At 37.8% G+C, this 22,205-nt stretch overlaps 4 protein-coding genes across 9 annotated transcripts; 3 read left to right on the top strand and 1 right to left on the bottom strand.

Moving 5' to 3' along the window:
* Positions 1–2,992: 2,992 nt before the first annotated feature.
* On the top strand, positions 2,993–5,555 carry g6pc1b (glucose-6-phosphatase catalytic subunit 1b). Its single transcript, XM_043234747.1, has 5 exons — positions 2,993–3,465; positions 3,659–3,768; positions 3,866–3,965; positions 4,358–4,473; positions 4,585–5,555. Exons 1-5 carry the CDS (start codon positions 3,248–3,250, stop codon positions 5,100–5,102), a joined length of 1,062 nt encoding a protein of 353 aa, XP_043090682.1. The 5' UTR covers positions 2,993–3,247; the 3' UTR covers positions 5,103–5,555.
* Positions 5,556–6,100: 545 nt separating this feature from the next.
* kat7a (K(lysine) acetyltransferase 7a) lies at positions 6,101–14,269 on the top strand. 6 transcript variants are annotated; one of them, XM_043234739.1, is made up of 15 exons: positions 6,104–6,327; positions 7,261–7,402; positions 7,601–7,780; positions 8,893–9,126; positions 9,675–9,757; positions 9,840–9,926; positions 10,101–10,199; positions 10,295–10,405; positions 11,438–11,629; positions 11,725–11,814; positions 11,924–12,064; positions 12,157–12,250; positions 12,499–12,645; positions 13,133–13,239; positions 13,314–14,269. In XM_043234739.1, exons 1-15 carry the CDS (start codon positions 6,313–6,315, stop codon positions 13,410–13,412), a joined length of 1,821 nt encoding a protein of 606 aa, XP_043090674.1. In that variant the 5' UTR covers positions 6,104–6,312; the 3' UTR covers positions 13,413–14,269. The 6 variants fall into 6 exon arrangements, with proteins under 6 accessions (XP_043090679.1, XP_043090677.1, XP_043090678.1 ...); XM_043234740.1 differs by having other exon boundaries at positions 6,105–6,327; positions 10,295–10,384; XM_043234742.1 differs by lacking the exon at positions 7,601–7,780 and having other exon boundaries at positions 6,102–6,327.
* Positions 14,270–14,547: 278 nt separating this feature from the next.
* Positions 14,548–17,142, top strand: zgc:113090 (uncharacterized protein LOC553741 homolog). The gene is made up of 3 exons (XM_043234746.1): positions 14,548–14,914; positions 15,424–15,621; positions 15,712–17,142. Exons 2-3 carry the CDS (start codon positions 15,435–15,437, stop codon positions 16,587–16,589), a joined length of 1,065 nt encoding a protein of 354 aa, XP_043090681.1. The 5' UTR covers positions 14,548–14,914; positions 15,424–15,434; the 3' UTR covers positions 16,590–17,142.
* A 475-nt stretch (positions 17,143–17,617) lies between these two features.
* rusf1 (RUS family member 1) lies at positions 17,618–21,337 on the bottom strand. The gene is made up of 14 exons (XM_043228708.1): positions 20,845–21,337; positions 20,663–20,740; positions 19,880–19,994; positions 19,749–19,794; positions 19,644–19,676; positions 19,450–19,555; positions 19,268–19,369; positions 19,071–19,141; positions 18,809–18,993; positions 18,654–18,711; positions 18,501–18,565; positions 18,215–18,355; positions 17,899–17,964; positions 17,618–17,818 (listed from the first exon to the last, which is right to left on the bottom strand). Exons 1-14 carry the CDS (start codon positions 20,998–21,000, stop codon positions 17,733–17,735), a joined length of 1,308 nt encoding a protein of 435 aa, XP_043084643.1. The 5' UTR covers positions 21,001–21,337; the 3' UTR covers positions 17,618–17,732.
* Between the last annotated feature and the right edge of the window lie 868 nt (positions 21,338–22,205).

Genomic DNA, 22,205 nt, shown 5'->3' with positions numbered 1-22,205 from the left:
CTATATGTGCTGTGATCTCTCATATTTAAACGATGTGTCTCACGTGTCATTTCAAACGGTTACAAACAATAAGTTTATATCCATAAACAGACAAACTGGTGTTCTGAACAAACAAAGCAAGGCTGTTTAATTAGAGTATCTGCTGTGTTTGTTTCTGCTGGAGTGAACTTAAAGTAGACTGTCAGAGTGATGAACAAGGTGTTGCCTACAAAGAACAGGCAGATCTATCAATATATAGAGAGACCTGAATAAAACTCATGTGGTTCTGCTATAGTCTTCACACATACAATGTTTCAAAAAGTATTTTGTTTTTAGCAGACATTCGGACATTCAAATTTAATGATAAAAAAGGATTAGTATTTAAGCATCAACCAATTCCACCAGACACCAATATAGGTAACGCACAGATGCAACAAAACAAATGTTTTCATTGCTCACTGTGAAAAGTTGACTTAACTTAAATTTTGGACCAAGTTGTTCACTCAACCCAAATTTCTGAGTAAAGGCACATCTCTCTTTTTTGATTAGTTAACACTTTTAATTATCTTGAATGCTGATGTAATTTCTGTTTCTGTTGTTTTGTTTTTAACAAGTAGACAACATTGTCTTTGTTTGTAAGATACCTAACAAGACAAAAGTAGTTATACATAGTCTAGGCCTCAAAACTAGACACACTAACCTCAAGACTTGTGACAAATGTTAAAATGTTAAGTTATGTTACAAATAGCTAACAATAATGATAAAACACCATAAATTTTAAATGAAGTCAGCAAACAGCAAACAAATTATCCAATAACTGTAAATGCATAACTTAAGCATACTGGAAACTCACAAAGCCTTAACATTTTAACAACATGAAATTCTTTGTTTAGACAACTGTGTTTGAATAGTTGGGACAATAATTAGGGTAATTTTGTTGGTCCTGGTTTTTATACATTTTAAAGAAAATAGCATTTTTTTAGAGACTCAAAAGGTTTTGTAAACTGGAAAATGTGCAGTTTATTTACAGTGCTGTTTGTCTTTCAGAGCGTTGTCCATTGGCCTTTAGTGGACTGGTACATCTTCACATAGTTCTCAGCCAATTAACTCTGTAGCTCCATCAGTCTGCTTTCAGACTATAAACACTGTCACAGGAAAAAAATATATATATATATTTTTAGTGCTAGAAAAACAACATAGGACTGCAAAGGAAGTTGTGAATGAATACTGTTGGCACTGTAATAAATGTTTTATACATTATATATAAAGTTTTTATCCAGCACACTTTGCAAACTTTAATTGCAGAGTATGAATTTTATCAGAGTGTTTCACAGAGCATCTACTTATCAAGCTCTGCCTTGTTTCCCAGGCCGTAGTTTCACAGGAGGGATGATGGTTGTGTATCATGTATTGCAAGAATTCCAAGAAATCCCAGAAAGAGTCATGTCTTCTGGCTTGTGCTTGAAATTCCATAGGTTCCAAGACTTGCACAAACTCTACAACTGCTTTCTCAACACTCCTGCTGGGAATACAGACCACGATTACCAAATGTGTGCTGCATGTTCAGACGGTGCAGTTCAGCGGTGAGTCACAGGCAAAGACTACACGTATAAAGAGAACCCCATAATTATGTGAAAAAAACTTAAGTCCTATATCAACTCGGATTCATAAAAAGCAAGCACACAAGTAAACAAACGTAGTTTTCAAATGTGTCGACACCATCAAATACAACATCCACATTAACATCTAAAAAAGCTCAACTCTGCTCTATCTGCTTTCTCGCTATATCTTCATTAGGCCAGCATTATGCACATAATTGGGTAGAATATGTGGTCGAAAGCACACTACAGTATTTATTTTCAAAGCTGTATGCCCACAGGAACTGACCATTGTTGTTTTGGTTTCAGGGGGATAGACTTCTGAGTTTGGACGTGACCAGAGGCCGTGAGATTGGACTGCCCTTGAAAAACTGAGCACTTCCTGTATGTTTTCTTGTGTATGTGTGCTACATTTGGTTCACACTGAACTACGGCAGACTTAAATGCAAGAACTCATGTTTGACAGCAGAGCTCAAAATGCAAAGCATGCTTACTTGCATGAAGACAACACAAATGAGCCCTCTGATCATGAGAGTAGCATGTCCGTATAGGCTGATGGGTCTCTGTGGAGATGGCATCTGTAAACACTGTGGAGCTCTTAACACCCTGTAGGTAGTGTTCTTGTTTATCTGCTCTGGACATGTTCCATCTTTGTTTTTCCACATGGCTAGCGACAGCTCTCAGAAGTTCTGGAAGCCAATGGAAAATGTGCCATCTCACAAAGTCGTGAGACTTCGCACGAACAGGTCTCTAGAGTTTGCTGGAAATGAACCACTATGTCAAGTGAATGGTAAACAGTGTCATGTGAACTCTAATATTATCCTTCCTATTCTTTATTTGATGGCCACACAACTTAAACAAGACCGAGCTACGGTAGTCTAATGATGAGAATTACGTTTTATGTAATTATCTTTACTTCATTATTTATGTCAGTTTCTTTTCAAAGCACATAAATTCAATGCACATTACATGTTTCATACATAAACTACTGCTCAAAGTTTAGGGTAAGTATGCTTAAGGTTGCATTAAATTGATCGAGAGTGATCGTAAAGATATTTAAAATATAATGTTTCAAAAAATAACTTATAATTCAAATGAACTTTACATTTTTAAACAAGTTGTTTTGATCAAACATGATGTGATAAAAGAGACTTGATATAATAAAAAAGGACTTAATATATAAAAATAAAGCACAGTAAGCAAATCAAAAACACACAACACATAGTTTTGTATTAACAGCTTTACAAGAACAGTTAGGAGCCCAATGTGTCCATGCACATGCTTGTCATCACCTCATCTAACTAGCGAGTGTCTTTCTCGTAATCGAGAGCTAAATTTAGAACCCAAAACCTGCCACTTCACACACATGCACTGCACATGCCCTCTTTAATGACCACACTTCAGTGTTTGGAGACAATTTTCCCTCTATTTACTCCAGAGAGTCCAAAGCTCAGGTGGTGCCCAGTGACCAGGCAACAGAGAGGACGAATAAAAGGAGCAGGCTCATCTAGGTCGTCGCAGAGATGACAATCAGGATTCGCGACACTGAAAACATAATGAATTTCTTTTTACAAACAGCAGCTTATGCCTGCTAAGACTCATAATGCTATATAAAAACTAAAAGCATAAATGAGGATCTGTAACATTGCTGTTACAGACTTACAGTGGTAATGGAAGTCTTGTACGGTTATGGGATCAGCAGTACGCTATACCTGCAGACGCATTATGGACATGCCCAAAGCTGGTTTACATTTGTGTCTACAGTGGCAGACCTGCGTACAACATTTTTATACTTTTTTCCTATTTGGTTTCATCTACAATCTGCAGTGGGAGTAAAGCTGGTCTGGGTTGCCGTTGTGGGAGATTGGCTCAACTTAGTCCTCAAGTGGTAAGTATTGTTGTCGCTTTTGTAAATCTTAATTGAAAAAAATACTGAAAAATCTTAAAAGAAGAATTTGGAGCCATTTTTAATGGATACATAATAGAATGCTCACAGATCACAACCTCGAATATCTGTTGGAAATGTAATGAATTTATCTTCACTGGTCCTAATCAAATTTATTCATTAAATTACTAAACAGGCTTATGTTTGGCGAGCGTCCTTATTGGTGGGTTAAAGAAACTGTTTATTATGGCAACTTAACTGTACCGCAAATCAAACAGTTCCCCGTGACATGCGAGACTGGCCCTGGTGAGTGTCTCCTTATGTTTCTCATTGTATTTATATAGACCAACCAACACACTAAATCAGAAGCAGATTTCACAGAGGTTTCTGACTGCTCTTCTAGGAAGTCCCTCCGGTCATGCGATGGGAGCTGCAGGGGTTTACTATGCCATGCTCACGTCACTGCTGACGATTTTGCAGGAGTATGACCCCCTTAAAAGATGGTGAGTGATTATGTCCTGTTTACATTTTTATGTAGTCCTCAGTAACACTTCTTTTGCAAGATAATTCCAAACTGATTGCATGGAAATGCTCCTCAGTTACGAGAAATGATCCAGAAAAACTGGAAAGGAAGGAAAGGAAACCCTTGCCTCCAGTCAGACGGAAATACCCCATTAACTACTAGTGAACTCATTTATCTCGGCAGCTTCGTTTTATCACCACATCAAGTAGTATCTTGTAAAGATGCAGTTTATTTTGGGAGGACAATGGCCATGTTACTCGTATAGATAATATGAGTGATTTTGAAAAATAACCAGATTCTTCATGTCTATGTTTTGTCATGTAATACTGATGATAAACATTTTCCTTCTTTTGCATTTGCGCCATGTATTAGGTGCTTGCAGGGTCTTCTTTGGGCCCTTTTCTGGGGTGTGCAGGTTTGTGTCAGTCTCTCTCGAGTCTTCATTGCAGCTCATTTCCCACATCAGGTCGTTGCGGGAGTTGTTTCAGGTCAGTTCCCTTGCATATTCTTTATCTTAGTCCGCCTTTCAAACTTACATACGAGACGAATAAGATCTCTTACTTGTCTTATTCTGCTTTCAACATACAATTTTTATGCAGGAATCGCTGTGGCCAAGGCGTTTAATAGAGTGTCCTGGATCTATTCAGCAAGCTTGAAGAGTTATGTGCACACAATCCTCTGTCTAGTGTTTATTGCACTGGGGCTTTATGCATTGTTGGACGCTGCTTCGATAGACCCCTACTGGAGCCTAATGAAGGCACAGAAGTGGTGCTTTCAGCCTGAATGGGTCCATCTGGATACTACACCCTTTGCTGGCCTCCTCCGCAACACCGGGGCCCTGTTTGGACTAGGGCTGAGCCTCCATTTGCCTATTCATGGTGATCTGCAAAAAAACAGGATCTGTGAAAACAGCGCCATTTACAGACTAACCTGTACAGCAGCAACACTGCCTCTCCTGAGCCTCTTAGACTCATTCAGACCTCCCACAAGCACTCGTGCGCTCTTCTATGCACTTTCTTTCTGTAAAAGCGCCACTGTGCCTCTAACCACAATACGTTTTGTGCCTTATTGCATGAGCATATTAGCAAATGTATACCACAGAAAGAAAGCATATTAAACTCAGATTCTATTAAAATCAAGCTCATTAAGATTAAGTCTGAAATTAAGTCTGTATTAACTATTTTCCTCACTTTGCCTGTTTTAAAATATTTCAGTGTAAGTATGATTCTTGAAAACCAAAGATTACTTTATATGATTTTATTTTAATGCATGCATACTGAATTAAGCAGAGATATCACCAGGAATATCCAATGCTATACATAATATAATACACAATATAATACATATATTTCCTGATGAAAAGAGATCAAACAACTATAATTATATGTATTAACTATAATACATGTATTAAATAGTATGTTTTATAATATCTGCTGGCCACCATTATTGTTTGTTTTTTTTCCCTTACATTTTGTATACTGTGATAAATTGTTTGTGTTTTATAATTGTTCATTGTCTAAATGTAGCTGAAAAGCTTATAATAAACTGTTCAATGGCAGTTTTAGCTGTGACAACTTACCCCATATAATGTGACAACATGCCTCTATAATACGCAAATGAGAGGTACGTATTTTCAAAAACAAACATAGGGTAAAAGGTATTATAATCAGACTGTTTTTATTATTATTATTATTATTATTATTATTATTATTATTATTATTATTATAAGTTTGCGCTTTAACTAATACACCGTTGTATTAAATATGTTGCAGTCTAGAAAGAACCTCAAATGGTTATCTGGTATAAATATGAATGCTGTTTATAAATAAATAAAATAAATCAGGTTACAGAGACCTTCAGAAAATTCAAACTCGTGTTGAAACGCTTAAATTAGACTAACATATTCATCAGTGACATCAGTGCCGCCATCTAGCGACAGACCCATTATTACAGGATGTCAAAATATCTCTTTTCTTTGTTTTGCCTGATAAGTTGCACGTTTGTAATCATCTAAAAATAGGGTTATCATACTTAAATCGCCCACGTCCGCATTAAACAATAGTTACTTCCTCGTCTTTATCATTTTCCGTGAGACCTTTACGTTAGAATTTTGTGCCGGAAGTGGAGAGTGTAAACAGACTACGCGCGCAGTCATGACCCGTGACTGTCAGTGATGAAGCAGTGTGTCCTTGTACCACACGAATGTTTCCCTCACGTCCACAGGGATGCATCACTTAAGCGGCCTTCGACAGCTTTCGGCGATCTAAGTGCGTTCAGAAATCCATCAGAGACCCAGCCCCGTGAATCGTCTGCAGCGGAGAAGCGCTATGCCGCGGCGGAAGGTATGACTGACCGCATCCTACTACAGGCCAGATGCGCAAACCGCGCGCAGCATCTCGCACCTGCGTGCTCATGTGCTGCCAGCCTTCACCTGCTCGCACGCACACGCTGTGTTGCCAAACGTACCGGGACACCCCGTTCTAATAAACAGCTTTGACTGTTATTTAGAGGGATTAGGACTTGAACAGTCCGGTTCTTCCACACTGACTCAATCAATCATTTCTTCTTTTTTTATTTTTTTTACTCATTCCTTATACACAGAGGCGTTGTCGTGCTAGAAATAGAAAAGGGTCCTGTGCAAACTGCTGCTATAAAATGAGAAGCACACAATTCCTTTAAACATCATTATATGCTTGAACGTTGCGATTTGTACTCGGAAAGTACTGAAGCGGTCAAACCCGTTCATTAAAGCGGTTCGCAGTGATCATAAGCAAACGACTAGTTGATAGTTATAACTATAAGTAACGTGTAATTACATATACAGGTTTTCATGTGATGCAATGAGCGTATACACAAAAATTGGACGTTTATCATTAAGTATCATTATACCATTTGTTCTTGTGAAAAGGTTAAAAGGCTAAAATAAGTTATTTTTTCTGCAAGTCTTTGTGATTACCTTAGATCAACTAATGTTTTCATACATCCTGATAGATTTACTGCCAGGAGAATAAAATATTCTTTTGATAAGTGCCATTAGGATTTGTTAGACTCGCTCAAAATAATAATACGGATTGAGTGAGATCCAGAATTTGGCTACATGAGTGTTAAAAGCGTGATTTATTTTTTTATTCAGTTTTGGCTGATACACCTATATTTATATAAACCTACTTGAAATGTTTTGATTCAATCAAACCAGTGATGTTAATAATGTTTAACCAATGGGAGGAAGATTTCATCTGTGTTCAGCGACCAAACCGTGTGTTTTTGACACTCAGAGGAACGCGGGCAGCAGCTCTGAAGGGACCGAGGATTCAGACTTCTCCGCTGAGCACACGGACAGCTCAGAGAGTGACGTCCACACGGCGAGAAACACGCGCCTCACTCGCTCCTCGCTGCGCCTCAGCCGCAACTCGCAGGGTAAGACTCCAGACCTCGCACGGATCACTCACTGTAGAATTGCTAATGATGACGCGAATAATATCATTCTATTAATTCAGCTGTCATGCGATTCATTATTATTATTTTTTTTTACCCTTAATACAAATAGTTCAAATAGGAACCGTGACGGATGGAGAGCAAAAAACGAACGAATGAGTGAACAAGCTTTGTTTCTAGATTCCAGTCCCGTGAGGAACCCGTCTGCTCCGGTTTCAGAGGAGGTGGTGAATTATTCCACCCGTCGGGTGACTCGTAGTCAGCAGCAGGGGGTGACGGTCCTGCCCAAGAAGTACCCCCTGCGGCAGAGTCGCTCTTCTGGCTCAGACACGGAGCAGCATGGGGAAATCTCAGAGAGGGGTAGGAGGAGAAAACCACGCGGCTCTCCGCTCATGCCTTCCCTCATTTGAGTATCTCCATGCTTCGCTCCGCTCACACGCGCTTCTCTTCATTTGCTTCGTTTTAATCACAGATTTTCCTCAGTTCATACAACATGTTAACCATTCAAACGTTTGAGGTCAGTAAGAATTTTTATTCTTTTCTTTGGAAATTTTCTATCAATCGAAGAATCCTGAAAAGCAGCTGACCGTAAGAAATCTTTCTTTAGCAGCAAATCTGCACGTTAGAGTGATTTCTGGATCATGTGACACTGGAGTAATAAAATTCAGCTTCGTCGTCGCAGGAATAAATTACATTTTTAAATATATTACAATAAAAAACTTATTTTAATATGTAATAATATTTCACATTTTGACTGTTTTACTTTACTTCTGACCAAGTGAATGCAGCCTTGGTGAGCAATTTTTTTTTCCAAAACATGTTAGAAAATCTTACTGACCTGAGACCTTGAAATGGTGTATATCATTTTCATAATTCTTTAAAAATGTAATTATTTAAAGTAATGCATTATAATTTTGTGGCCTCTACCTACTTTTTCTGTTGTAGTTATTTGCTTGCTTTTGTTTTATGCACATAAATAAACCACCTGTTTTTGACAATATGTTGGTTTAAACGTCGATAAAACACCCTCGTGTTCAAAGGCATCCAGTTTTTAAGATGCTACATTTAAATAAAATTAATTTAATAATTATTTTGATAAATTTAAGTTTATCTCAAGTAAACAAATACATTTTTGTTAATATTGGCATGAATTACAGCAACACGTATCTCTCAATAATAATAATTAGTAAATATATTAAATGTATATTTAAACATGAATGATCATCATTGATGAAGTTTTATACTTCAAAGTACTAATTGATAGGATGTGATTGATATTTTAATCTCAACTTTTGAGAGACATGGTTAGCACAGTATGTGGTTAGCTATACCTTCACTTTAACCTCCTCTTGTTTTTATTTTATTCTTTTTTTTTCTGTAGTTATTGCCATTTTTATTTTGTGTAATATAATAGACCTTACTCCATTCTTAGATTTCATACAGTCCTGTTTTCTGTCGTGTTGGTCAATCAGACATTAAACAAAGTGCAGAGCATGACGAATCCCCAACCCGGACACCCACAGGCAACGCTCCTTCCTCTGAGTCTGACATCGACATGTCCAGCCCAAACGTGTCTCACGATGAGAGTCTGGCAAAGGAGCTGTCGCTGAAAGAATCCAGCCTTGCTCACCGGCCCAAACGACGACGCTTTCACGAGAGCTACAACTTTAACATGAAGTGCCCCACACCTGGTTGTAATTCACTTGGTAATTGGATTCCAGGTCCTTTATCTAACCTGTTAAGAATATTTACACTGGCATTCAAAAATTTGGAGGAAGACTTGTTGTTATTTCAGAAAGAAAAAGTCTTACCGAGGCTGCATTTATCTGATCAAAAATACAGTACATTTTTGTGATGGCAAAGCTGAATTTATTTTCAGCAGCCATTACTCCAATCGTCAGTGTCACATGATCCCTCAGAAATCATTCTAACGTACTGATTTGGTGCTTGGAAAACATTTCTTAATATATCTTTTTATTAATGAATTCTGAAAACATTCATTCTTTGATATACAGGAAGTTCAAAAGAGCAGATGTTATTTATTTTGCAAAACTGCATCATGAATGGCATTTAATGTGTTTTTGCTGACTAAAAAATAAGAATCACTTACAGACCCCAGACTTTCGAATGGTAGTATTTGTTTAATTTCTGCATTAATAGGGGCTTTACTTTACTTCTAGCAGGATTGTTTTGTGTACAGGCTTGTTTAAATCCAAAACAAAACATTTAATTTCAACCTTCATTCCTCCTTCAGGACATTTGACAGGGAAACACGAAAGGCACTTTTCAATATCTGGATGCCCACTGTACCATAACCTTTCAGCGGATGAGTGCAAGGTAATGCTTATGTGTGTCATTTTTAATGAAACCTTAAGTTGTCGCTAAAACAGCACCCTTAAAAATCAACCTTTTTCCTCAGGTGAAGGCAAGCTCTCGAGACAAACACGTGGAGGAGAGGACACTCTCACAGCGGCAGGATGAGAATCGGCATTCTGCTCGGCAACAGGTAAAGCTGCACACCACGTATTTTAACGTCTTTCCTCTTGGGCCGGTACGTGCCCTTACTAGTGACCCCCACCATGCATGAAATTCTCCAAGAGCTGCTTTCACATTTCATGTGGAGTGAACATTACATGAGCCTCAGCTAGCTCTCACATTCTCTGAGTTACTTCCCCTCCAGGCCCAAACGGAGCGACAGCTGCGGTATAAAGAGAAGGTGACGGAGATGAGGAGAAAGAGAAACTCTGTTCCTCTTAAAGAGCAAAAAGACAAGTACACGGTGAGTGTTACACATGCTCTGTTTTTGCAGAAATAATGACAATACACCTTAACGGGTTAATGGAGCGGTTTCCCTGGGCTCTCGTTGTTTTTCAGGAGCACAAGCAGACCCATGGTAGCAGTCGTGAGCCTCTGCTGGAGAACATCACAAGTGACTATGACCTGGAGCTGTTCAGAAAAGCCCAGGCACGTGCCTCGGACGATCTTGTAAGAGAGAAGACCCATCTCATTTTCTCCCTGTGTTTTCTCCTTTTCCCGCTCTTTCTCGTGAGTCTGTAAAGATTGCGGTGGCCTGAGCCTGCTCGCCACTGAATTCTGGGTTATGCGACGGGCCTACGCTGGACTCACCGTAGCATCCAAAGCGCTGCCATTCTCTCATCTGTTGCATATGGGTGTTATGCAGCAAGGAACAGCTGCAAAAAGGAATATTCTGAATATTCATTTACCAATTCCCATGAAATTTCAGTCAATGATATTGGCTTCTAGAGCTTGGCTGAAAAGAAAATCGCAAAATTGAGTAAATACTAACACAATTAATTTTGGCTGAACTAATAAGAGAAAATGATAATCACGAGGAGACTTTACATTAACCTTTTTATTTTCTCCAGCTGATTTCTTTTGATTTAACTTTTCATTTAAATTTCTACATTGCCTTCTGTTTATTAATTACTATGGTCTCTGAAAATATACACCTTCATTCAAAAGTTTGAGGATTAGTAATATTTAGTATTATAGTAATATAGTAATACAATAATATAGGTCATGTCTCTTATGTTCACCCAGGCTGAGTTTAGGATTGTTTGCATAACTTTACTATTGCATTCATTTTTTTATTTATATATTACTCCAGTCGTCAGTGTCACATGACCTTTAGAGCTCTAATATTCTGATTTGTAACTTTAGTAACGTTTCTTACTATTATCATTGTTGAATACTGTTGTGCTGCTTGGAAACTGTGATAACTGTATTTTTTGTTGGATCATTTGACAAACAGAAAACAGTTATTAGAAATATAAATAATTTTGCATCTTTCCAAAATAACAGTATTAATTTCTTTAAAAAAAAAAAAAATCTTACTGTCCCCAAACTTTTCAACTATAGTGTAACTCTCAATCTCATCCTCATCCTCCTCATTCATGAGTCTTCTGTGAAAGGCTTCAGGGTTTGTCCTTCTATCTCCGTGTCGTCATTCCCTTTAGTCAGACCTGTGTTTCTCCCACCCTTCATTGGTTCTTACAGGAAAAACTTCGGCTGCAGGGACAGGTCACAGAGGGCGGTAACATGATAAAGACCATTGTGTTCGGCCGCTACGAGCTGGACACCTGGTACCACTCGCCATACCCCGAAGAGTACGCCCGCCTCGGTCGCCTTTACATGTGCGAGTTCTGCCTCAAATACATGAAGAGTCAGACCATTCTGAGACGTCACATGGTAACTGTTTTACATATTCAGTTTCATTTTCAAAATTCTTCAGGTATGTTTTTTTTTTTTTCATCTAACCTCTTTCTTATCTCACTTTCAATCAGGCCAAATGTGTGTGGAAACATCCACCAGGTGATGAGATTTACAGAAAAGGGGCTATATCCGTTTTTGAAGTGGACGGCAAGAAGAACAAGGCAAGAACAAAGACATCCCACAAAGACTCTTTTTGATTTTAAGTTTGCTGACTACAGGTCAGTAATATTCAATCAGTAGTTGATTCTAGTTGCCATTTGCCTTTCGCAGATTTATTGCCAAAACCTGTGCCTGCTTGCCAAACTCTTTCTGGACCACAAAACTTTGTATTATGATGTAGAGCCGTTCCTCTTCTACGTGATGACTGAAGCTGACAATACCGGCTGCCATCTTGTAGGCTATTTCTCCAAGGTACTCTGTTAGTGACTCCAGTGCACGTTAAGCTTGAGTTTCCCTTTCACACTCGATTGTTTTGTAGTAATCAAAAACGTATCTGGGTTTAGGAAAAGAATTCATTCCTGAACTACAATGTCTCCTGCATCCTGACCATGCCACAGTATATGAGGCAGGGTTATGGCAAGATGCTGATTGATTTCAGTGAGTGCAGTGGATCTAGACATGTGTATACTTTTTATGTCGTTACTGTGTTAAGCTTAAACAAGATTGCAAATGCTGATGTTAAATTTGCAATTGCAACCTTAAAGTACATGATTTATGCCATGCCATTTTGTCTTTTAAAAAACAAAACAAAACCTTAAGAACATGTTAGAATAGCTCTTTTACCATGTGTGCAGTTAATGGAAGACATGAGCGTTTTAATGTGTGAATGGCTTGTTTCTGCACAGGTTATTTATTGTCCAAAGTAGAGGAGAAGGTTGGCTCCCCTGAACGGCCTCTCTCTGACCTGGGACTCATCAGTTACAGGAGTTACTGGAAGGAAGTGCTCCTGCGCTACCTGCACAACTTCCAGGGCAAAGAGATCTCCATTAAAGGTACTTAAGGTGTTATGCTCTAAAAAATAATGTAACAAATTATTTAAGCGTATATGCATTAAATTAATCAAAGGTGACAAAGACACCTAGAAGGTTGCAAAAGATTTGTTTAATATTCATTATAGAATCCTGACTGTTAAATAAAATTTGAAGAATGACTCATTGATGAAGGATCATGTGACACTGAACAATGGAGTAATGGATGCTTAAAACATCTGTTTTCCAGTCACAGGAATAAATTACATTTTAAGTATACTCATATAGAAATAATTTATTTTAAACTGCTATGATTATTTACTGTATTGATGTAAATATGCAACCTTGGTAAGCATAAGAAACTTCTTTCAAAAAAAATCTTAGACCATAAATGTTTGAACCCTACTTTGTGTGTGTGTGTGTGTGTGTGTGTGTGTGTTTATCTTCCTATTCTATTTGTGGCTGTAATACTTCATATTATACATAATTATTTTTTCATACATCAACACAGAAATCAGTCAAGAAACAGCTGTCAATCCTGTAGACATTGTCAGCACTTTACAGTCACTGCAGATGCTGAAGTACTGGAAAGGGAAGCACCTGATCTTAAAAAGACAGGTAATGTCATTTAGGGCTTGTTATTTTGATGTAATTGTGTTTTATATGCCGTTAAATGGTTGAATGGTTTTTAGGATCTGATTGATGATTGGAAAACCAAAGAGGCAAAACGTGGAAGCAACAAGACTATTGACCCTACGGCCTTGAAGTGGAGCCCACCCAAAGGAACCTAAGACAATAATCTGCATGCTCTTCACTGTTTGCTGTAGATTAGCAGGTCTTGGTCACTGTTAGAATAGCTCAACACATAGGAAAGTGTTACAATACTTTACAAGTAAGTCTGCAATCTTAACTGTTCTGAATGTGTCACATGGGTCATGTAAAACATTTCAAGTTACTATTATAATCTAGATTTTTGAAACATGGTTAACATTTCAACAAACATCGTAGAACTGCTGCGTAGGAGATCCTATCGCCTAGCCTAGTGTTTGATACTCAAATGGAAATTGTTTTACTGTTGTTTTTTTAAGTCATCTATTGCATCTCTTTATTTTAGAGAAATGACTGTTTGACTGTTAAATATTTATGTGGGGAAAAAAACATTACAGTGTTTCTTTTATCTAATGGTTTTGTGAGCTAACAAGCTTCTTGTTTTTCTTTTCTTTCTTTTTTTGTTTCAATTTCCTTTAAACCAGATATGTGTTCCCAGCCCTATTTAACATTAGCCAGAGTCATTGCACTAAGTTAAAAGAATATTTTATTAGCTCAAGTGAGACTATCCTGTATTTTGGAACAGACACATTGCAGTAAATGTGATATATTAACCCTTCATCAAGTTTTTTTTTTCTTCTAAAGCCTACAATGGAAACTATTAAGTGGAAGCTTCACTTAGTTTATAGCATGTCTTGCAGCAACTGTAATTTGTGAGCAGCCGGAATAGTTAAAAAAAAAAAAAGCTCATAGAATTACCGTGATGCACTTGTAAACTCCACCTAGTGGATTTAACACAGATTATACTCTTATATGCCAGTAGCATGTGTTGCACTTGAGTTTCTGTCTCCTCTGAAATAAATTTGGTCACTGTTTAAAACGACGGCGTTCAGTCAGTTAATGTGGTATAAACAATTCAAAGGTTATACATCCAAAAAAAAAAAAAAAGATATCGTTAATGTTAAACGATATGTGAACGTTGGTAATGAACTGCTTCCTGTCTTTACTCTCTTTCTATTATTCCAATCAATTATCTATAACGTGTTTATGGTTAATCACTTGTAGCGTAACGGTATGCCGTTTTTAGTAAACTGAAAATTAAAGAGGAACGGTCGCAACCGTCATATTGTTCCAAACATTTTAGGGGGGGTTGCCAAAAAAAAAAAAAAAAAGACGTGAGATTGAGCCGTTTCCTCCAGGATTGATTAATCAAGTGATAAACACCATTAACATATTTTAAGGTTCATTGTTTGTAACCCTAGAAACAGTCGAATCTTTGACAGGGTACACAGGAAGCAGTTCGCGCGCGTAGTAAAGGAAGTAGAACGTCACTAACATGCGTTTCCACAACACGGCCACTAGAAACGTCATTATCACACAGTCAGCATTGACATTTCCTGAAAGAAAACAACTACATACCCTAAAGATACAAATATCATGAGACACTTCTTATTTTCTGGCATTAGTTCACGGTTTACCTTTCTGACATTGTTGCCTCGTTATATTTGCGCTTGAGAACAGAAAGGTAGGTGTTATTGTGTAATTTTAAATGTCATATAAGTATAATGACATCGTAAATATTTTGGGTTTTTTATATATATATGTAACGTTATTGCTGACTGGTGTGCAAAGAGAATTTGGTTTGTTAAAATGCACGTCACGTTAATACATTGCTAATCTGTATAAGTTCTCAGAAATTAAGTTTACCATTGTCGTTCTACTGCTACTATTATTATATGCATTATTGTGGTTCAGATGCAGTCCTGCGTACAACTTAGCATTTCATTAAAAAGGTCAAGAGTTCAGGCCGGAAATGTGCATCTGTTATTATTTAGTCGCCTACATGTCTTTCCACCCCTTTCTTTCTTCTGTGGAACACAAAATATATATTTTGTTTTATGGATAATGAACAACGAGACATTTCTCAAAAGATTTTCCTTACATTTTCCAAAGAAGAAATTCATACAGGTTTGGGATAACGTCAGGTTAGTTAGCAAGTGAGCATTGACGGGAGCTTGTTTTGTCTTTGAGCAGGTCCTGTCAGAATGTCTCAGATGGAGCTCCTTGTCACAAATGTAGCTGAGCTCCTCACTGCTGCTGTACAGGAAGTGTTGCAGCTCATGGGTCAGGCTGTGTTCGAGTATCAGAAAGAGTCTGCCAGAACACGCCTGGAGAATCAGACCCTCCAGCAGAAGCTCAAACAGCTCCAGCAGGCGATGACTGGGGATTCAAGTGAGATTACAAAGAGCTTATAGTGGCGGAATTAACTTGTCTACTTACTTGCATGTAGACGTTTTCAATCATCTTCTTTTATATTTTTAGATGAAGTGCTGAAAGCCTCTCTACCCATTGAGAAGCCTCATTTAGAGGAGGATCACGCCCAAGAAGATCTAATTTATCTCGGAGATTCAGCTGTGAACGAGCAGTCAGAGCAGCCACAATGTCCGAATGACAATCCTGTTCACATGAAGATGGTTTTAGATGAGATTACTTTAGACAGCAGGCATCATACTCTGCAAGGCACCTGTGACTATTCTTTGAAGAAGCAGAGACCCCTCTCCGGGGTAAAGAGAAGCCCTCCAAAAAGAATCCCAAACTCTTTCAGCGGAGAGAGTCCAGCGACCAGCAACGCTGAAACACCACCGGGCTCAAACAGAATCAAAGACGAATCTAAACCAGAGCCTCTGGACTGTTCTGTTACAGAAGAGACAGATGCTGTGAGAACACAAGCTCCTGTAGTTCTCCCGCAGGACGTTCCTCCAGCAAACGAACACAACCAGCTGCCTGTCTTGTCCTTTCCCAACAGCGTCGTCCACTATGACCAACTAGGCAAATTACTTACTTCTGCTTCCAAACACATTCTCAGGTCAAGGGTGGAGAATATGGTCCAAACGGGGGGCGTCCACGGCACCCCCAGCGTCAGCGAAAGCAGGGAGATTCTGCACAGCTGCCACGTGTGCGGCAAGAGCTTCGCTACGCCCTCCAGCCTCGGAGCGCACTTCGTGTGCCATTCAAACGAGAGACCTTTCGTTTGCAAGTGCTGCAAGTTCAGGTTCAGTCGTTTAGCCGATCTGAAAAAGCACGAGCGCATTCATACAGGAGAAAGGCCATATAACTGTTCACTCTGTGGACGGAGATTTAACCGAACAGAGAATCTCAGAAGACACTTGAGGAAGATTCACTATGGAGCAGTGCTGTGAGCTTTAGATCCCTTCATTTATTTTAGCATGTTGACTTGGGATCTTTCAAAGTCATGGCTTATTCATATCTTAAATGTTACTATAGTCATTTCATGCATTAGGCCTGTTTTCTAATATAGGATGTTGCCATCAAATTAAATTCAAATAAATATTAATCAATATCAGTGATGTAGCTGAAATATGATTACCGTGTATTACCCTATATTTTTCTGATGAGAATACATATTTGGTCAAATTCTCACCAAAGTGCAGCATTCCACTGGATTCTTGTTTTTAATATTGTTTGCCTTTAAAGCAGTGTTCTTTTATTCCATTTGTGTGTTTTTGTCAGTTTTTTATATATTAAAAAAAGTACAAAAATGTATACACTACCATTTAAAAAAAAACTAAAGTAAATGTTATTGAAAGCAGAATAAAATCTCGCCAAGGCTGCACTTATTACAGAAAAATACAGTAAAACAGTAATATGGTGAAACAGTATTACAATTAGTTTTAGTGCTGTCAAATTATTCATTGCGATTAACCGCATCCAAAATAAAAGTTTTTGTTTGCATATGTGTGTTGTGTAAATTTATTATGTATATATACACACATATTTAAAGCATATATTTAAAAAAAAAAGTTGTGCTAAAAATATAAAATATTAAAATATATGTACATGCATGTGTATTTACATATCTGGAAATATACACAGCACAGATACATATATAATGTAGAAGAAAAAAAACCTTTTTTGGAAGTAATTAATCATGATCAAGCGTTTTATATTTCAAATAGTGATGTCAATGTAATTTATTCCTGTGATTGAAAAACTGAATTTCATCAGTCATCAGTCCAGTTTTCAGTATCACATTATCTTCTGAAACATGAATATATTTACGGTCACACTTGATGAATTTCATAAAACCTTGCTAATTAGTTGTTTTTAAAAAAAAAAAAACTACTGATCCCCAAATTTTTTACAATTTCATAATCCTCTAGATCAGGCCCCAATGTTGACTACAGGAATACACGATTCACAGCTTCAACCCTGTTTTTGTTTTTATTGTTATGGTAGACTGGTATAAATCTACAAATGATGTTTCGCAGTGAGTATCAGTCAAAACCCAAAACATCCATCCTCCTTTTCTTTCATAATTCGCCTCAGCTTCTCTTTTTGCTCCATTCCACACGCCACTCGTTCCAGTCCAACAGTGTCCGGTCTGTTTGCCACTTTGCCTGATCCAGTTCTGATAAAGATAAACAAAGGACAGGCTTACAACTGATCTTTCAATGCAACATTTTATTACAACATGCATTACAGATTTACCTTTAAGGAATGTCAAGAAAATCTGATCAATCATCTTGTGACTCTGTGATACTAACTCCCATGGGTCTGGAAAATAAAACCATGGGTGGCACCATATTACATTTCATAAAGAAATAAAAACGTAGCCGTGAAGAACAAAAGTACAGGGCATTCAAAAGATTCAACAACAAACTGATTGTCCTTGTCTTGTTTTCATCCGTGTTCAATACGGTGACTAATCTGACTTACGATCTAAAGAAAAGCAGCTACCATTTCTTGATCAGCAAACATAACCAGTACAACGCAACTAAAGATACATATTAAATGAAGTGCTTACCCTTGGTGTCTGAGAGCTGCTTGAGCGCACCGCTCAGAGAGGAATCATCGTGCAGCACAGCATGAAGACACAAAGCCTGACATGCTGCCATGATTTCATCACGAACAGAAGCATCACTTCCCAGACATACACAGACGGTTCCTGGAAAAAAAAAAACGAATCCCATATTATGTGTCTTTGCTACTCTGGCTGCGCATAGTTAAGCAGAAATACCTGAATGTCATTTCAGATCATGTTATTGTGTCTGAGCTCTGCTTATATGGCAGAACTGGGGAGGTTTTTGTACCATTTTTGATTCCAATGAGATACGGTTTGCTGTTGTTCTTCAACGCCAGCTGCAGCTCTCCTGGCCTTTTAAATGAAAAAGAAACCATTTTAACAATGAATACTGTTTTCACAACAACATATTTGTAATTAGTAAAAATCAATATAAACAGACTTTTGAACGATGTCTCCAAGCCTCACACCCAACTTTATGGGAACGGTCCTTTTAAGCGCTGTGAAGAGGTACAGAGTTTTGTTAGATAGATGCGTAATGAATCGCATTAAATGAACAAGAAAGCATTTAAAAGTGTTGCGGTTTCAAGGCCGTACACAAGAACACGGGCTCCTTCTGATTGGCCTCCACCGGGCCGAGCAGCTGACCATGAAGCAGGTACTGATGGAGGACTATGGACAAGCGAGCCTCGTTAAGGGTGTCCATAACAACAGAACGAACAGCTTTGTAATTGGCAAACAGGTGGAGAACGGTGAACAGGAAGAACAAGATAAACGTCAAGCTGAAAGAAAGAGCACAAATCAGTACCTGCTACACACTTCGTGTAGATCCCGGCTTACAAATAAGAGTGTAACTCACAATGGGTTATCTGTTACAAGTGGGATGAGTGTCAGGCTGACCAACAGTCCTGCCAGGTTCACCAGCGTTTCCTTGGCAGAACAAAAAACGGAGACACGATACACCGATACTTAAAACCGCTGACCTCGATTTTCTTGCTGGGAAAAAACCAAGGACCAAAACTATCATGAGGCATGTGAGAGAAAGTGAATAAAAACCTGGCTCCCATCTTTGGCGGAGATATCAGCCATGTTGTTTCTGCGAGCTTGATGGACGGTTAAGGCAGCTCTTGTTGCTCCACCAGCAACTCCTACAATGGACTGGAATTACAGAAATAAAGAAATATGTCTAGATGCTTACCGTCCAACAGATTTAGAGGAAGGTGCAGTTAATGTTTTACCTTAAATATGCCGGCAATGCAGATGATTAGAGTGAAAAACGGAGGGAAATGAGGGGCAGCGATCTCCATAAACATTGCCATGTCATTAAGAATGTCAGCGAAGAGCCTAAAAGACATATTCGAAGATATATAGTCAAATATTTATGAAAAGTATTACATTCAAATGTTTACTCTAAGTCATTGGTGAACCATACCTCCATTTCTTGGCTTCAGAATCTAACTTGCTCCTGAAATTGAAGGTCAAAATTAAGTACTTTAAAACAAAACAAAATCTTCATAATCTGAATGGCAAATGTTACCCTTTGAGCCAAGCAAAAAGTATTCTTCCCAGCATCCCAGTTCCATCTATAAAAAAAAAAAGTGGTAAAAAAATGGTTAGAAATGCATGCATCCCAAAAAAACACAAAACAAAAGCAATTTTTGTACATACCTCTAAGCAGCCACGTTATTGTAGCTGCTGCAACTGTTGCTTCTTGATTTCCAACCCCAACACCTCTCAGCGAAGCCTGAGTGGCGAGTGTGCCAGACAGAGAGCTGGAAAACGCCTTTGGCAAAAAAGACCATATATCGAGGAGTCAGTAAGATTTGCTTTTAATAAAGAAATGCTTGCTATTAAAGATTAATTACATTGTAACAAAAGCGACAGTTCGTTGATGTAGCATTTTGTTCACAATCTTATTCATTTTTTATTGCTTGATTGAACATACAAAATAAAAAGTACTGTATTTAAAATAAAATGCTGCTCATTTGAGCTTTCTATTTGTCAAAGAATAAAAAAACACACATTACTGTTTCCACAAATATACCGAGCAGCATAACTGTTTCAACATTGATAATAATAATAAACAATAAATAAATATACACCAAATTGGCATATTATGCTTTCATAGAATGATTTCAGAAGACACTGAAGACAATTAATTACATTTAATTAATCAAATAAATGCAGACCTGAAGAATGTCAGACTAAATATTAAATAAAACAATAATAAAAAATGTACCAAATCAGATCAGAGTTTTTGTTGTTTCAAGGTAAAATAAAACGTAAAATAAAGAACTTATATTATTGGATTAGTCTTAATCAGCAATATAATATTTTTTCTGTTAAAATTAGGGGTTAATATTCTTTTGATTTTGCTAACAATCTTTGTCTTGCTAATGAATTATTCCCTGACAACAAAATGAAAGAAAGCTAGGCACTACACGAGTGTACCTGCACAGTGTCCCAGAGCTGATACTGTAAGTAATCCTCACTGACACTCTCAGGATACCCCTGTGGCAGGAAAACACTCTGGGAGAGGAGAGAGCAGTTAGCGGTGTCTCAGAGAGTTTGCCTGCAAGACCTGCAAGACTTTCTGTGGGTTTTTTTTTTTTTGTTCTGTGCCAGTCACGCACTTTAAACACGCCAGAGACTGAATTTCCCGCCAGTCTGCCGTCCGCTGCATCCTTCTGTCTCCTCATCCTCCCGTCCTTCATCAGGTACTTCCATGACTCCTGTGAGCCATATCGCTCTGTGGCAATCACTCCTTCACAGTCCTCCATCTCTGCCATCTGCGAGTCACTTAATACGTGTGCATCAAACACAAACGAGCCACCAAACCAAATGAAAAGCCAAAATCAATCACTTCAGGTCTTTTACTTCGAATTTTCACACTCGGCTGTAACAGCAGTCTCAAACATTGCACCTCATTATCTAACAAAATATATTTTTGAATGCGATAGAGTTGTATGTGTGTGTTGCCACGCTGTGTACGTTGGCATGCTACGGACTAAAATAACTATTGCGTGACGGAGTATCTCCTTGCGTTTTAGCAGATTTTACAGGAATCGCCCACGACTTTCGTCCCACGTATCATACTTCCGTGTTTAGACCGGATCGCTGCGTCATGAGCATATCGCGGCTTCTGATTGGCTTATGAAGTTTTGTCCAGTCAGACTAGTTTCCGAGTAGTTCATTTAATTATTAATTAAAAATGAATTAATTCACTTAATTTCCTTGTTTGTGCGGTTCCATCATACACAACGATTTACAACGGTTTGTAAATGTTTTGTTTAATTTTTGTTCTGTATAAATAACAACATTTTAATTTGTTTTTTTTTTCTTCTTCAGTCTTTCTTTGATTTAAATGATGAAGGAGAATAAAAGGGAGATAATTAATCAGTGTTTAGTTTTATGCTGTCTGGTCTTTCATGACCTGTCTGTCTCTTTGTTAATATGTCAGCTCAACCCAGAATAGTTGACCTTCACCAGTGTCTGTGTTTAAGTGTCTGATAAAGACAATTACAGATCAACAGAGCAAAACTGAAATATACTGAAGCATCATAGTTTTTATTTATTTATTTAAATTCTTTCTATTAGTAAAAGGTCATCATTTTAGCGTCTGGTGTTATGTTCTATGGAGTTATGTCATTTTAACACAATCCCCAGACAAAAACTCCAAATGTTAATTATTTATTACCCTTGCTCTTATTAGTTCAAAACAATCATAAAGCATTCGTTCTCAGCCAGGGTGTTTATTTTTTATCTTAAATCGGGGTCTTCAGCAAACTTCAAGATGACCTAAAATTATTTAAAATAAGACTAAATAAGCAAAATATACTCTTTTATATATATTTTCTTTTTATATTTTTGTATATTGTTATTCCACTTATTATTATTATTTTTTGTTTGCTTTTATTACCTGTTTTGTCTTGTCACTGTCACTCTGTTTTTAATGTGGAAGCTTCTGTCATCAAAATAATTTCCTTGCATGTGA

Source organism: Puntigrus tetrazona, chromosome 3, assembly GCF_018831695.1.
Source record: "Puntigrus tetrazona isolate hp1 chromosome 3, ASM1883169v1, whole genome shotgun sequence".
In the NCBI taxonomy this organism is placed as follows: domain Eukaryota; kingdom Metazoa; phylum Chordata; class Actinopteri; order Cypriniformes; family Cyprinidae; genus Puntigrus; species Puntigrus tetrazona.
This window is presented reverse-complemented; position numbering and strand designations above follow the sequence as displayed.

Bases quoted from the DNA above. Each gene is read 5' to 3' on its own strand.
- g6pc1b (XM_043234747.1), top strand. From the start codon at position 3,248: ATGGAAGTCTTGTACGGTTATGGGATCAGCAGTACGCTATACCTGCAG. The intron at 3,466-3,658 runs GTAAGTATTGTT...ATTACTAAACAG, and splicing joins CTCAACTTAGTCCTCAAGTG to GCTTATGTTTGGCGAGCGTC. The intron at 3,769-3,865 runs GTGAGTGTCTCC...CTGCTCTTCTAG, and splicing joins GACATGCGAGACTGGCCCTG to GAAGTCCCTCCGGTCATGCG.
- kat7a (XM_043234739.1), top strand. The intron at 7,781-8,892 runs GTAGGAGGAGAA...TTGGTCAATCAG, and splicing joins TGGGGAAATCTCAGAGAGGG to ACATTAAACAAAGTGCAGAG. The intron at 10,406-11,437 runs GTAAGAGAGAAG...TGGTTCTTACAG, and splicing joins CACGTGCCTCGGACGATCTT to GAAAAACTTCGGCTGCAGGG.
- zgc:113090 (XM_043234746.1), top strand. From the start codon at position 15,435: ATGTCTCAGATGGAGCTCCTTGTCACAAATGTAGCTGAGCTCCTCACT. The intron at 15,622-15,711 runs GTGAGATTACAA...TTATATTTTTAG, and splicing joins GGCGATGACTGGGGATTCAA to ATGAAGTGCTGAAAGCCTCT.
- rusf1 (XM_043228708.1), bottom strand. From the start codon at position 21,000: ATGGCAGAGATGGAGGACTGTGAAGGAGTGATTGCCACAGAGCGATAT. The intron at 19,677-19,748 runs GTAACATTTGCC...CTTCAATTTCAG, and splicing joins CTTTTTGCTTGGCTCAAAGG to GAGCAAGTTAGATTCTGAAG. The intron at 19,556-19,643 runs GTATGGTTCACC...TATGTCTTTTAG, and splicing joins TCTGAAGCCAAGAAATGGAG to GCTCTTCGCTGACATTCTTA.